Source organism: Protomyctophum bolini (genome assembly GCF_963924005.1).
Source record: "Protomyctophum bolini genome assembly, chromosome: 12".
Taxonomy (NCBI): domain Eukaryota; kingdom Metazoa; phylum Chordata; class Actinopteri; order Myctophiformes; family Myctophidae; genus Protomyctophum; species Protomyctophum bolini.
Genome location: NC_137873.1, coordinates 22,235,742 through 22,251,120, shown reverse-complemented (window position 1 = coordinate 22,251,120; position 15,379 = coordinate 22,235,742). Strand labels below are relative to the sequence as shown.

The 15,379-nt window shown below is 43.8% G+C and overlaps 1 protein-coding gene across 1 annotated transcript in view; it reads right to left on the bottom strand.

The window, feature by feature from the left end:
- Positions 1 to 200: 200 nt before the first annotated feature.
- Positions 201 to 15,379, bottom strand: part of pigk (phosphatidylinositol glycan anchor biosynthesis, class K) — a 32,966-nt gene continuing 17,787 nt past the window's right edge. Inside the window, exons 10-11 of the mRNA XM_080777788.1 lie at positions 14,219 to 14,294; positions 201 to 2,276 (exon numbers count right to left, since the gene is read on the bottom strand). Coding sequence (XP_080633914.1) covers positions 2,160 to 2,276; positions 14,219 to 14,294 — 193 coding nt within the window. The 3' untranslated portion in view covers positions 201 to 2,159. The remainder of the gene's footprint in view (positions 2,277 to 14,218; positions 14,295 to 15,379) is intronic.

Here is a 15,379-nt window from a genome sequence, read left to right as displayed (position 1 = left end):
GATCTTGAATAAGGACATCTGAAGCTCTATCAATTAAACAAACTATAAAGTAATACATTTTTTCCCCCCAGAAATGATTATATAGCTGCTGCACAGCAATGGTTGTTGCAAGGAAATTTGAGTGTAGAAAGATGGAAAATAGCGAGAGGAATACAAAGGAGAAATACAGGAAGATCCATCAGCAGAAATAGATTATAACATGTTTATTAAGTCATTTGACTATTTTTTCCAATTCCATTGTTTCCTGAGGGCATCACACCATACTAGTTATTCAGTACATGAATTTAATGGAAATAAATTTGACCAAACAAACATGTTTTTTTTTAAGGGAAGCTTTTGCAGAGTTGTACTTTTACTTCATGTATAATTCCTACCAGCTCAAAGTATATTCTGCGTACTTGGGACTACAGTTTGGTGAAAATGTATGCCTGATTTGTTAAGAATTGAAGAAATGTTTAATTTTAAACGATTCAACTTTAGATGGCTGCTGCAGCACAACCATCCAGATAATTAGCACTGCCAGGTGTGGAATACAATACAGAAAAACAAGAGGCTCTATAATAAAAGCTGCATAAATAATGTATAAGCAAAGCACACATGGAGGCTGACACAGCACCAGCTTTCCTAGTATGGCTTCATTTCCTGACTCCATGCATTTTGCACCTCCGGTTGGTGCCAGGCAGAGTGGCAATGGAGCCCTGATGGGTGTCGACACATACTAAACGCAGCAAAGATAAACTACCACAGCCTCGATACGGATGCGTCGACCATCATTCACTCCCTCCCTCACAGTAACGAGGCTAACTCAGAATAGGTGCCATAAGGAGAGAGAAGAAAGAGAGCATGAACAAGGAAGGAAAACGCATTGCACGAGGAGACTTCCCCCCTTCTCTGAGCTTTCTACCCGATGAGCGCGGTTACCGTTTTGAGGTTGTTAGGAAGAAAGCTCCAGGAAGGAGGTAGTCCCATTGCACGAGTGACTCATTTGAGACAGCTTTTGGTGTCACTCATCAAAGGCACCAAAGGTGCCTTTGATGAGTGACACAATGGCAAGAGTGCTGGTCTTGAGATATAATGGCCGGTGCCGTGGGGGAGGGTGATTTAGCGAGTGGAATTTTAGCAAGATCATGTTCAGAAATTATGTGTGATTGTTGCCCATCAAAAGTCCGAACTGTACATAATGAGGGTTGTGTGGTGTAATCATGTAAATGGAGGTGAGAGGGTCGTTAACGTGGCACAACACTCTCATGGCGCATCGCACGTCGTTGTGCCCACACTTCCATTTTGACGAGTAGCACTTAAAAAGAAAGAAAAAAGGAAAAACATAAGTGCTGAAATATGTAGAGCTGCTTGCACTCAGAAATAAATGTAATTCTTATCTGCTGTCTGCAGTTCAGTGCATTTTCAGACAAATCAACTCAATTATAGTGCAGGCCGAAGAAAGAGAAATAAAATAAATACAGCTCGACAAAGTCACTGACGAAAGGACCCAGGAAAGTAGCTTCAGGTCTAAAATACATATTCCAAATACTGCATCTGTCCTCGTCAAGATTCAGCCATTCACCGACATCCATTCATTCACCAAGAAAAGAAAAAACCAAGAAAACATGTATAAATTAAATATATATATACACAAAAGACGTCAGTTAGAGCAGTACAGCATAACATTGTCAGTTCGTTTAGCGCTGCCTGTCCATTTGGGTTTACAGTGTTTATAGCTCTCTACTAGCCAGTCCTGTTCCCAGACAATGTTTGGATACGTAAAATAAAGTCCAATGGGAAGCACACACACACACACACACACACACACACACACACATCAAGAAATTCCACAGGTGCTGAACAAGCATACGTACAGTACAATGATGACGAAATCCCAGTAGAAAATGTATTTAGGTAACAAAATGTATAAAATAAGTAATACATGTTCTACTGGGAGCTACAGACCAGTGTGCGGACTGCCTTTCTTCATCATGGATAAGTGAAATACCCAGCAAATAAAAATGTCATTCCTCATTCTGCGCTTCCTTTGAGTAATTAAAAGACATTGTGGTCTGCAGCACTGACTGGGGCCTTACTAGTCCTTCTGATTCTGACCGGGGCCTTTATTACTAGTCCTTCTGATTCTTCTGGTGGGTGAGCGTGGCCGTGCAACGTGTTCAGAAGATGTGTTTGAGGTGCTTGATGCCATAAGTCTTGAAGAACACGAGGATGATGAGGGTCCAAAGGCCCAGGATGAAGCCATCTGGAGGGTGCCAGTCCTTCTGCTTGGGTTTCTTGAGAGAAATAAGGAGAGGGTGGAGGAACAAGAGTAGAGGAAGATGAGGTTCAGTTCAAAGACAAGAGAGTTAGGAGAGAGTGCAGAGAAGAAAGAGCGGAAGAAAATAATGTGTGGGAGGAAAAGGTGTGTGTGTATGTGTGTGTGTGCGGTGGAGGGGAGGGTGTTCATAATAGTGAGTACATTTCTGTTGCTCTACAGATGTCACTCGGCCAATCAGGCGGTGGCAGCATTTCACACGTGCTGTACACTCAATTTATCTTCAATATTCTACTGTGCACATATTCTTATCTAGACTTTATATCTTGCTTACACACATAATAGCTACTGTCTCTCTCTCTAACACACTCACACACACACACAGTATGTGCCCGTGTGAGGACACAAACGCGTGCACAGACTCTCACAGCGAGTGCACTGAAGCTCATCAGTATACTCCCCCTGTCCTGCGTTTGCCCAACTCACTGCCACATCATCACTTTATGTATGATTAGACTTTTAAATCTCAGCGGTATTAAACATGCATCTCACAAGGAGTGCATTTATATGCTAATGTGCCCGGAATATTCCAGGGAGAGATGAGTTTTAACCTCTAAAAAAAAAACGAAAAAAAAAAAAAAAACTTCATAACTCCTCCGCAGGCGACAATGCCACAGAAAGCCTCTGAGGATACACTTAAGAGATTTGTGTTATCTCTCATTATACAAGCTGCCATTATCCAGCCAGGACATCACATATCCGGTGAGGTGGTAACCAAGCTGTATGTTTAGACTAACAGAGTCATTTCCTTTCTCCGGCTATTAATTAATACAAACGTGGCTGTCGTCTGCAGGCAGACATTTAATTGCCAATTAATCATCATTAATAAATACTACATTGGGTTGGGTCATGACAAGCATGGATCAATAATTCTGGGTCATTGTTGAAACAGAGCCAGGGCTCCCCATCCAGCCATGCACACTCGCACGTGCAGAGAGAGACATAAACGTACGTACATATGCCATACACACTCGCACGCACGGAGAGACACATACACACACACGTATGAGAGAAGAGGCAGGCTGACAGCAGATTGGCAGCTCCCTGAGGAGCAGCAGCCTGGTGTGAAAGCCAGCCCAGAGTCATTACTGGCAAACACAAACACCATCTCACTGCTGCCAATAGAGGACGATGCTGCAGGATCATACAGGGGATGGAGCAGCAATTTCTGCCTTATGTTATTAGGCTTTGCCATTGCTGTAGCTGGTTCAATGCCACGGTGTCATTATCGTGATGAGGAATGGCCATTCTATTTGTACTACTGTATAATAAAGTCATAAACATAACAGTGCTCATGTCCTTTAGCTCCTTTCTGAAAAGGGCATGTTACATGGAATTATCCCTTGTAAAGATACTAGGCCCATTGGGGGCCATGCATTTTGGGAACGATGCAAGTTGTTCCATTCCATTTATACTGCTACTGTATGCGGCACAAGTGTTAGGCGAAGCTCGGCCAGTCAGTTAAGCCGAGGGCTCGGGTCAGCCAATCAGGGACTGGCTTGGCAGCAAAAACGTGACGCTCCAACCAATCCATGTGAAGCTGGCGGTTTGGGTTGGCCAGTCATGTGTTCCGCATACAATTTCCAGAACACATTTTGATGTCTGCCTCTTTCTCAGACCTGCGGGCCCACAGATACAGTACAGATATTCGTGGTTTTTCGGTTCTCAGAAACCGTTGGTCCTTCGTGATTTTTTGGTTCTCAGAAACCGTTCATCTAATTTGACATTTGGCTCCGCACACCTCTGGGTTATATGAGACACACACGTCAAATTTGAGACCAGACTGTCGGACGCTGTCAGAGTTATGCCAGGGACAAATTCTGTGTGACACACAGACAGATCCCATGAATTATAGTACAGATGAAGGTGCGTGATGTACATGAGAGATGTCTACCCGCATCTATTATGTCCAAATTCCAGTGAGGACACAGCTAATTTTGAATTTTGAATGCAGAAAAACTGAGGCCAGCTCTAAATTGGATTATGCCCGACTCCAAATGTATTTAACAGCTCAATCAAGCCAAATCAATATTGAGCCCCAGCCATCCAGAATGCTAAAGCTGACAAAGACAGTGAGCTGTGGTGACCTCTGACAGAGTTGAGCTGACATGTGATGTCCCTCAAGGCTCCATCTTGGTCCCCATTCTCTTTAACTTACAGTATACATGCTACCACCTGGCAGTGTTGATTTCGTCGACTAAAACTAAGGCGAAAAATGTTCGTCGACTACCTTTTTTCACTGACGAAATCTCTCATGAAGAGAGAAGAAAAACAGCAAATCTGTGCCTGGTTTGCTGGGACCAGATTACACAGATGACCATTTTTCTTACGTCATCATTGAGAGCTAGTCATACATATACACACCACGTACTCTGGTCCCAGCTCTCAATGACGACGTAAGAAAAATGGTCATCTGTGTAATCTGGTCCCAGCAAACCAGGCACAGATTTGCTGTTTTTCTTGCATACCCAAAAAAATAGTTGACGGCTGTCACTTTTTGGCACAAAGTAACCACAGTATACTGCTAATCAAATTACAACTACATACTCTATATAGTATATGTATATGTATACGTATGTATACCAGAGTACGTGGTGTGTATATGTATGACTAGCTCTCAATGATGACGTAAGAAAAATGGTCATCTGTGTAATCTGGTCCCAGCAAACCAGGCACAGATTTGCTGTTTTTCTTGCATACCCAAAAAAAAAAGGTTGACGGCAGTCACTTTTTGGCACAAAGTAACCACAGTATACTGCTAATCAAATTACAACTACATACTCTAGTATATGTATATGTATACGTATGTCTAGTCATTAGTCATTGCTGGGACGGTGCATACGCATCGAAAAGGCTGGGGCGGTGCATAGGGCGCAAAGTAACCACAGTATACCGCTAATCAACTTACAAATGACATATACATAGAGAGAGAAACTGAGATTTGACAGTTTGTAGTGGTCGAAAGTACTTGCGCGCTCTGCTTGCGCACTAGTAGGCCACAACAAGTATGCACTCGACAGAGTGCAGTTCTAATTGTTTACTAGTTAGACATGTGATCAGCTCCCCCTCTCTAAACTTGCGGTCTAGTCTTGATATTCTATGAATCCACAACGCCCCAAGCCTTTACAACAAGATTCAACAAGAATCTTTGCAAATAAAACTTGCCAACTATGTCCAGATGAATATTTTACTCCATGCTCATATTCAAGGCTGAAAGAACATTCAGCCAAAGCCTTTTTGTGGACACTTGTTTTCATTTTGGCATAGACCATTCTGTTGAGACATTGAATCAACAGGAACCGGTTATTTAAATAATGCTGTTATATCATCAAAATGACAATTTTTCACTGTCTATTTCACCGCTTTCGGTGAGCTTAGAGGAGCAGAAAGCCACTTCTGGGCCGCTTCTCAAAATGTGTCTTGGGGAATCACAAGCATTGTCTAGAGCAGCTGCGATCAGCTCCAGTGGTCACGTCACAGCTGGAACGTAATGAAGCCGCAGACTGTGAAATCCAGGGGTTCGAGTTGGTTTTAGTGGGGATAAAAAGTACATACAATCCTGTTTCCTGGGTCGGTCAGGGACTAGTAATCTTTATCTGGACGTCTGGCAAAACATTTTAGCGTTATCACTATAGCTATGGCCATGCAGCCCGGGGCTTGTGCTCTAAGTGTATGTCAATGAGGGTTTGTGATAATGAATTGGTGGCTGGTAGGGCAGATGGTGCCTGGCGAAAAGGGATTGAGGATGTAGCTGTACCTAAGATAGTACTGGGTACCACTGAGATGACAACAGGCCAGGAGGGTGCCGATAGGAGTGGAATGGCAGCCGTGTGGCTCTTGGAGAGGGTTGACAACAGAAGTAGAGGTGCACATTGGATGGTGTGTGGCTGTGATGTGTGTGTGACTGAGAACCACCCCCTGGGTAAAGAAGGGTAGCAGCGCGGGATCGATTGCGACACCGTCACTGACTGGACCACGTCAGCACAGCGAGCACACAGGAGAGGATATGTCAGTAGTTTAGAGGACACACACACATGGAGAGGTAGAGTTGCAGCATGAGGAGACAGTGAGGTCGAGGTCAACGACAGGGGTTTATGCACGAGGGAGACAGGTTTTCCATGCATTTTTTGCCGATTGAATTGACGTGTTAATCGGAAATAATCGCAGCATTATTAAAACTGAACATTGGACCGAGCACATACAGTAATGTGCTTGAAGGTGCTGTGTGCAAACCAAGGTTCTTCTCCTAAGTTATGGAATCAAGAAAAATATCAAGAAGGGTTTTATCACTAACAACTTCAAGCAACACAATGCTGGTGTGACTTATTCTGCAGAACTGTGCCAACAACACACTACAGCAGCAGTTGATAATAGTCATTACCATCTTTCTGTGCCAGTGTCCTTGGCATTATTTTGAGGAGGGGGTGGGGGTTATGGTTCTGTGGCTACGGAGCCACTTGACACTTGTCCTTGGTTGGGATGGATAGGAGCTCTGCTGAAACAATGCAATCGCATGTGTACTGGATTGACATTATAGATAAGCGTTCAGCTGACCCTCTGCATTGCTTTGCCATTGAGGTCCGTACAATTCACATACCAGGCAGTGATGCAGCCAGTCATGATGCTCTCAGTGGTATGATCTGTGGAAGGCCCGCAGGACCTTGAGGGAGAATTTGAAGTCTGTTTCAAATGCCACAGACAAGTTAAACAACTTGTCTGGGGGAGAGGAGACCTTCACACTGCTTGTATTGCGAGGTTTAAAGTCAGTAATTGTGTGTACGCTGTTCCAAAGACTTTTGCTGTTAAGTGCATAATGAGCACTATCGTCCTTGTTCCGACGCAAAAGAAACATCTCGCAGCATAAGCACTTCTTGCATGGTGCCGTCACGGTCTATATATTTTTCTGGGGACCCTGTGCTCCAAGCACTTTTTAATAACTGATAAGATGCTATCAGCATACTCATCTTCAGTATGCCCCCTCCATTGTGGTAGGATTTCCCAAACAGTGCATGAAGGACTGATTTAAGAATCTTCGGAGGTGTATTCCAAATACGTAAAACATTTTCGAGTATTAACGGTCATGTGCTCGTACAATTTTCGCTATATAATAACTATGTATCCCTTTTTTGTCTACAATAAAATAGAAATAAAGTTATAACAAAAGATCAAAAGCACCAATTATCTTTTATTATAAACCCCGTTAGTAAACAAAATTGGGACAATGAGGATTTGACGAATCCAAGACTGTTCCAAGTCTGACATAATGGTGCAATTTCCTCAAACAAATGTGCTCTAGTACTGCGCTAAAGTTCATTAATCCATTTTGGGCGGAAACCCAATTGCATGAAATAATTAGTGTAAAAGTGGTTGAGAATCCTACAGTAGGCTATATTATTGTATTGCACTGCAGTTCTAAAATTGAAGGCTGTCAAGTAATGCATAAAAATAAAGAAATGACACTTGTGTCCGAAATAATAAATATATAAATAAAAAAAACATGCACAAACAAACACACTGTCACACACACATGCATATTTCCTTGAGATAGAAGCAGAGAAAAATACAGTGGTGAGAGAGACATGGGGTAAAGAAAGGACACTGGCAAAGTAATACAGAGAAGAGAAAGAGAAGAAAGATGCTGTAAGAAAGAGATTGCTCACTGACCTTTCCTAACAATAGATATTCACCCTTCCATTGCCAAGGACAGGGACCGTGGCACAAAAGTCCCTTCCCTAGCTTTACATGTGCTTTCTGTTGCATATTAATTTCCCAGGCAAAATCAATTTACAGCCACCCATCTGATTGATTGGAGCTAATTAACAGTGCCACACAGGGTACTAATGGTCGTTAGGGGAGGTCTGAAAAGCCCTGCCAAACACAACCACTCCAAGGTCAAACACCACAGCAAATTGTTCTAGAGAGCCAGATGATAGAGTAGTCGTCATTGTGCAAAGCAAGGACCAGTAGGCAGACGTCGCCTTTTAAGCCCTCAGCAAAGTAGAAGTCAAGGTACTAATGTCCTTCTGCTTTCTTCACCCAACGGTTGTCAGTAATAATGAATGAGCGTGAGCAATGCGCCAAAGCAAAATGTAATTGACATTTACACAGACAAAAAAAAAAAGAGGGTTGCATTTTGCTGGAGGTTGATTTGGCCTGTGAACGGGCACATCCTCCCCGACATTGCAGCTGCAAGGAGGAGGAGAGAAGAGTGTAGCACTGGGGTGGGGGTTGGGGGGGTGGGGGGATGGGTTGCAGAGGGGAACATTAATTTCTGCCGTTTCCATTTTCAGTTCTCCAGAGCCATAATGTGTGGTGTCAAGCTGGTAAAAGAAAAAAATATTTTACGCCAGAGACCAGGAAACGACCCGTCAAGGAACGCAAACAAAATACACAAGAAAAGATAGGGGGGAAGAAACTAATAAAAGAGCTCCAGTCTCTCATCTCCGGAACAGAACGTACTATGATCAGGCATTGGCATGGTGATGCGATGTGTGACTGGAGTTGGGAGGATGAGAACTGTCGCATGATGAAGGGGACTCCACCTCCATCTCCACCTCTGAGACAGCTGCCAAAGATTGACAGGACATTAATCAACTCCCCGATTGTGCACAAGCACACACTCACTTTTCTGGTACAGGCTCACATGTGCACAGAACCTTGAACCTTGAGCTTGTAGATCTGCTATAATGTTGTGTGCGCACACTTGCCATGCCTACACGGCACTGCGCTCAATTAAGAAAGATTTAATGCAGATGCGCTCATTGCGCTGATGACGGCCAGGTTCAGAGCCTCAGAGGGGCATGAGGGGAATTCTTTCAACAAAATGCTACATTCCAGTTCAGGATGGAGAGGACAGTTTCTCCGACGGTCAAAAAGGTAGGGGCTAAAGTCCCCTTTCATAAGCATAAGATGAACAACAGAACAAGCTGATGATTTCAGCAGGAGGATTAGAGACAGGAGAGCAGGTAGCGAAATGCTTTTTTCCCCTCCTTTTTTGGGTGCTATAAGCGCTGAAAACCTTGGCCCGTCCGCCCGCCCCTGCGGGCAACGGGCCGGCCTGTGGCATCACTACTGCAAAGTGTCCATATATGGAGCTGGCCTGTTCTGACATCATTCCAACATCGGCATATACTCCATATTTGGGCATGCCTGCCAAATAACTCCATATATGGGCATAAATGGGACACAGACATAAATATCTGGGTGGGGCATTAATTTCCAACTTGCATCGTTCCAAGTAGGACAGTGCCCAACGGGGCACCACTGTAGAGGCTCCAACGGGCACCGCTCTAGTAACTATAAATGCATCAAGTCTCTGTACGTATACTGTAGTTGACTAGTCCGATATCCAAAGAGAGGGAACGAGAAAGAGAGAGAACACATGGGAGGGAACGGTGAGTATACGAGTCAGAACTTATGGGATTTGATAGCATCTACCGCTCTAAATGAACCCATTTGATCAATGGCTGCTGAGAGAAAAGGAGCAGTGCTACAGCAACACAAAGACGTCTTGGGGTTGCACTCGTATCGAGTGCTGCACATAGCTAATATGACAACAAGCACAGCATGTGACAACAGGCCTGATGGACACTGACCATTCTGCTCTCCTGCCATGAAGATGGACCGCAGAGGGTGACAAAAGGTTACACACCAAACCCATGTTCAACCCAGCAGGACCATGAGGCGATAATCAAAATCTCTGCCAGTGGTCCTCCAGGTTGATGACACACATGTACCGTATGTGCACGTACTGTATCTGAACTGCCCGTACGTTTAGAATGTATGAGAGACAGAAAGAGACAGGGGCAGTGAGAGAGAGAGAGAGGCACAGGGGAAAGGTTCCTGCCAACCACCGCAGAGTAGAGTAAAAGGCCATTTATGCTCTATTTTTGGAGCAGGAAGGAGAATGCAGGGAGAGGCGGAAGGGATATTTTGCCCCCGGCAGGATAAATGCTCCGTCCGCATTAATAACACCAGACCTTAACGTACTGTATGAACGGAGGCAAGACCATGCAGAGAGAACTGCAAGGGCAGTAGTGATCCCCTACATGTTGGACACAGCAAACGGTAGTACACAGTGAACTCCTCTGAGCACACGCCCCAGTCAGGTCAGGTCGCCCACCCAGGGCCTGTAGAGTTTGGAAGGCAGTCATAGCCAATTGGAATGGAACCTGCGACATCTGTCTGATACATCTGGATCACATGTCTCCAGAGATAATACTGTATGTTGTGTGAGTTTTGGACAGAAGTTGTTGGAGTAGTAGCAAAAAGTGTGTTTTGAAGAAAACACAAAATAGCTGAAAATGAATTCTAGCCTAAATGGCTGGAGGCATGTGTAGAGTTGCTTCATGATTCAAGGAATACATGGGGAAAATATTTTGATTGTGTGACCTACGGTTCAAAAGGTAAGGCTAAAACATGACGCCAACTCAGGCCGATTTGAAAGGTTTGGGTGCCAGTTGAAGGGGTTAGCAGTGATAGGGACTATGTGTGGGGGGAAATTGGGAATTACTCTTCATATGACCACCGCGCTGACTATAGGTGCGCTACCCGTTCAAAACATATCAAAATAACGGTAGTGGGTCGCACACAAAGGCTGGAAACGTTTGTACGTATTTGTTCGTATATGAAATAAACTATTTGAACTGAAGTCTTGGTGTGTGCGACCCACTACCATTATTTTGGAAATTGTGAATTGGCATAACGACTACATTGGGAGAAAGAAAGGGGAAAGAAAAACAGAAAAAAGAGAAAGGAAGAGTAATGAAAGAGGTGAGAGGGAGGCGGGAACTAATCGAGACATCGTGTCAAGCATCAGGCTTAGGACTCTGCATAAAATGTGTGTGGGTGCATACACATGAGTCTGTACTCAAGTGCGAACGAACACTCCTGTGCATTAAAGATTATGGCCACGGTACGCACGGCAATCTAGCACACAGTGTTCAGTGAATCTGAAATGAGCCTGTATTGGACCTGGAGGCAGGGCTTCTGTTGATTTCCCAGAGTGCTTCTGGATGCAGAGACTTGGCCATGTTCCTGTCACATTTCTCAGCAGGCCTTTGGCAGGGATCAGGGCTATGTTCAACCACTGCTCTCTGGGGCCAACTGGCTGGAGCCAGAAAACAGCAGCATTTGACCTGCCTAGGGCACAACAATATACTTGTAGGCTTGCAATATTTAGGATGCTTGTACAGCATCAATAGCAAATTAAGGGCAGTGAATGGGTTGGGAAGCATAGTAGTTTTGCAAGCTACAAATTAATTCACACTGGAAGAAATTGAACTACAGCAAAGCTACCATAAAGAGAAATCTATTTGACAAAAACTACTTAGAAGTAGTTGATTAAATGCATGATGAATGCATTGCCTGGGCATGCCTTCAAACTTAAAATTGTCAGCTCAGATGAAATAAAAACGGGTGGGGCTGTTCAAAGGGGGTTCAATTACAGTACAGAAGTAATGGTTTAAAGGAGATACAAAAATTCCACAAAATGTAACTCTTTTTTTCCCCCCCAGGTCCGTATATATACAGTACGTACCCCAACGTATACTCAGTCTATATAATGGTTGATGCCATCTCCTGGTTCCTGTCATGATGCTCTGTAGACCTTTGATAGGGATCAAGCCTTGGTCTGCCCCGGGGTCTCCTCCCAGTGGGACGTGCCTCGAGGACCTACTAGGGAGACGCCCGAGAGGCATCCTAACCAGATGCCCAAACCACCTAAGCTGGCTCTTTTCCAGGCAAAGAAGCAGCGACTCTACTCAGAGTTTCTCTCGTGTGACTGAACTTCTCACCCCATCTCTAAGGGAGATGCCAGTCGTCAAATAAACCTCATTTCGGTCATGACTCACATTTCATGACCATAGGTGAGAGTGGGAACGAAGATTGCTTGGTAGACAGAGAGCTTTGCCTTCTGGCTCAACTCGCAGTGTCAGGTTAGTAGCTATTTGAAGCAGACTGGATTGGATTGGATGCCAGCATCTACCTGTATATTGTAGTTCAGATTCAGAACAGATATTGTTGCTCCGTCAGGAGAGCGAGACAGTGGACATAAAATATACGGATTGAAGTTTTAACCACATGAACCCTAGCATCCCTATTCTGGTGTGTCATAATATAACGTGATGGATTGTGAGCTCATAGATCTTTGTGAGCTTGCAGAGGCTCTAGGGGCTGAGCCTAAATTCTGGATGAGGACAAGGCACCTCAAGCAGGGAAGATTACTGGGAGAAGTGCAGGGGCCGGAGGAGACCGTGGGTGTTGGACTAGTGTGAGATATAGCGATTATGCAACAGTTATCCTAAAAACTAAAACACAGCAACTCAATTGCATTGTAACTAAGATATTCGACATAAATTAGTCATTTTAATGCCATATTTAGCCAGTACGAACATAAATCTGTCAGTGATTAGCCTAACCTGCTAGCCTACTAAGCCTAGTAGCCAGTTAGTTCTCAGTGGTCCTGTCGCGTGAGTAAAGCACAGTTCCAATGACAAGATTTACTTTTTTCTTCCCTCAGGCACATCTGTAGCTGTAATCAGCTCTAACTAACTAAACTAGAAATGCAATTTGCAACATTATGCAAATCGTTCCCAGTGTAAGGTCACAACAAGGGGAAATTCTCAACAGCTTGATCAATAACAACTCTGACAGCGGAGAGAACATAACCCAACACCAGAAAAATCTTGTTTACCATAAAGGCTCATGGTGATGACTCACATCCCTTGTTCCTAGTTTGACACGGGTTCCCCTGGGAGATGGGAAGGGAAACCATAGCATTTCATTCCATCCTATTTTGATTGGTTAATTTAAAAATATTGTCTTTGCCATATTCAAGGTTACACTTCAGGTCTCCAGAGAGACCAAGGCTTAGCTTTTCAGGGAAGATAAATTGCAGATTTACATGAAGCCAGCTTCACAACAGTGCTTAGGAGTTTGGTCCAAAAAAACCATGTAATAAAACAATTTTGGTGGAAGCTTTTATCGACAATGCCTTGCTTACATTACATGGAATCTTTATTTTCATTTTAGCATGGGTGGGCCCAGTGGGACTGTAATGCCAGCTGAGATACAGTGAATGTCCTATAGCAATGTCTCTTGCTACACATTGAGCTACACACAATAGGAACATTGACAGCTTTAGTGCCACAGTCACACAAGCCCAAACATTAATAGACCAATATTTCCACTGACCCTGATATAAAATGAAAGTGTTGTGGAAAGTCTTTATGCTTCTATAGCACAAATATTATTAGGTGTAACTTTTATGGGTTGAAAAAACATGAGTTTCAGAAGTGAAAAGGTGATGGACATTCTTTTACTGAAGGTCATTCTGACACAAAGCATCCATTGCGTTCAGAGGCTGTGGGAAAAACACAATTCCTCCCCATAGCCACTCCATTCTGTTGGATTTCATGGTGGCCTTTCCGCACAGCGGCCAGTACGTGCTTGCATTTCACTCTCGACTGTTGCTATAGAAACAGCACAAACACATCTGTTCGTGGATGCCACACGCAACTTTCTGCTCTGTCTTGAAATTAAGGCCGACACGGACACGTCTCTGATGACAGAATTGGAGGTGGTGTATGAGGCATCTTATGTACGTGGGCACTGCACACACAGAAGCAATTTTCTGGGAAAATATGTCTCAGTGGACATGTCATGATGATACACTAATTAGAGACTAATTTGAACAGAACTGTTCTATGAATAAGCAATGTCCTCCACTGACCTGTTTGTGTGTGTGTGTGTGTGTGTGTGTGTGTGTGTGTGTGTGTGTGTGTGTGTGTGTGTGTGTGTGTGTGTGTGTGTGTCTAAGGTGATGGATGTGTTCTGAGCTACGTGGTGAATGGGTAATGTCCTGGACTGATCCCTTTGTGAATGTATGTGTGTGATACATACCTGATGAATGATCTCAGACACCGGGAGCTGGTCAATGTAAGACTGCCTTTCCTTCTCCAAATCTCCATGCATAGGCCTGTTGAGAAAGAAAATGTCTATTAAATCTATACTAGTAAGACATTTTTAATACATAGTTACTGTAGGCTGAATCCTCTGAATTATTGAAAATAAAAAGCGGGTGGGGGTCAATTGCCTATTTTTTTATAAGATTAATAAACCTGCATATGTCACTCATTTTGGTGGAAAAGGCAAATAAGTGAATTTTGCCTTGGCTACACTTTTTTATGAGGGACACCATTATGCCGTGGTGGAGAAAGAAGCTGTCAGGGAGAGGAATCTACACCAGAGTTAACTTTAATATGATTAATTATTAACAATAAATTATAGATTGCAGCTAGAGATGCTCTGATCAATCGGCCACCGATCGGTGATCGGACAATATTCACTCCAAATGACTCGACCTGAGAAACCGATCTTTTATACCATTGTAGTGGTAGAAAAATGTCAATTGGATATAGTATAACATTATTTTGCATCTTTGCGACAGGCCATTGTTTGTATAGATAATTTTATACTAGATTGGTACAAATTGAAATAGCCTGGCTTTTCCTTCATCTGACCAGAAGTGGGGAATTCATTCTCTGCGTTGCGTTGTTGCTGCTGAACAGCAAACATCTCAGCCTCGGAGTCAGGGCGGAGGAGTATTTGGCTCTTTGGCTGAAGAGAACCTTCACTGATTAGCTGTCAGTTCCCACAGTTCAACACTGCAACCCTCCTCCATCTACCCCTTACTGAGTGAAGCATTCTCTTTCTCTCTCATCTTCCCTCTGTCAGACCCTTCTTTTTCTTTACTACCTCCTGTAAGTTTATATGTTGGCAAGTCCCTGTCTTTTCTTCCATCTCTCTGTCCGTTGTTTGTGTGCACGCACTAGAACACCAAGTTTCTTTGCCTGATAGGGGGGAAGAAGACAGGAAAACAGACCTGACAGTCAGGAAGACAGTATCCCGCAGAACCTTTCGACATACTCTAACCTGCGTGGGCATAACAGATACTGTTAGATAGGCCTATTGAGTGGCAGGTGAGTGTGAACAAGAGAGGCATTGACTCTGCACACAATCTCTCCCTCTCTCAGGATTTGCTGTGAGCATTTGTCAATCAAC